This window comes from Mesitornis unicolor, unplaced genomic scaffold (assembly GCF_000695765.1).
Source record: "Mesitornis unicolor isolate BGI_N332 unplaced genomic scaffold, ASM69576v1 scaffold25609, whole genome shotgun sequence".
In the NCBI taxonomy this organism is placed as follows: Eukaryota; Metazoa; Chordata; class Aves; order Mesitornithiformes; family Mesitornithidae; genus Mesitornis; species Mesitornis unicolor.
In genome coordinates, this window is record NW_010206911.1 from 2,476 (window position 1) to 2,869 (window position 394).

A 394-nucleotide genomic window follows, 5' to 3' on the forward strand; every position below is an offset into this window, starting at 1 on the left:
TCCATCCCTCCATTCCTGCATCCATCCATCCCTGCATCCCTCTATCCCTCCATCCATTCCCACATCCCTGCATCCATCCCTCTATCCCTGCATCCATCCATCCCTGCATCCATGCCTCCATCCCTCCCTCTATCCCTGCATCCCTCCATCCATTCCCATATCCCTCCCTCCATCCTGCATCCCTGCATCCATCCCTGCACCGCTCCATCTACCCCTTCACTGAGTGTCTCATCAGCCCCTTCCCTCTCACCCTCAGCCCCCCTGTCCCGGCCAATCCACGCCCCCCAGGACCCTCCCCACCAACATCCCCCCTCTCCCCGCAGTGTGCCCGTGCGGGGCGGGCTCTGCCTGCACGGCGGGGGGCGAGTGCTGCCACTCCGAGTGCTTGGGGGGC

At 64.0% G+C, this 394-nt stretch overlaps 1 protein-coding gene across 1 annotated transcript in view; it reads left to right on the forward strand.

Annotated features, from left to right (window-relative positions):
• The window catches only part of LOC104546541 (insulin receptor-related protein-like), a gene marked incomplete at both ends in the record, with an annotated part of 4,246 nt that overhangs the window by 2,204 nt on the left and 1,648 nt on the right, over nucleotides 1-394 (forward strand). The window contains one exon of the mRNA XM_010191957.1: nucleotides 324-388. Coding sequence (XP_010190259.1) covers nucleotides 324-388 — 65 coding nt within the window. The remainder of the gene's footprint in view (nucleotides 1-323; nucleotides 389-394) is intronic.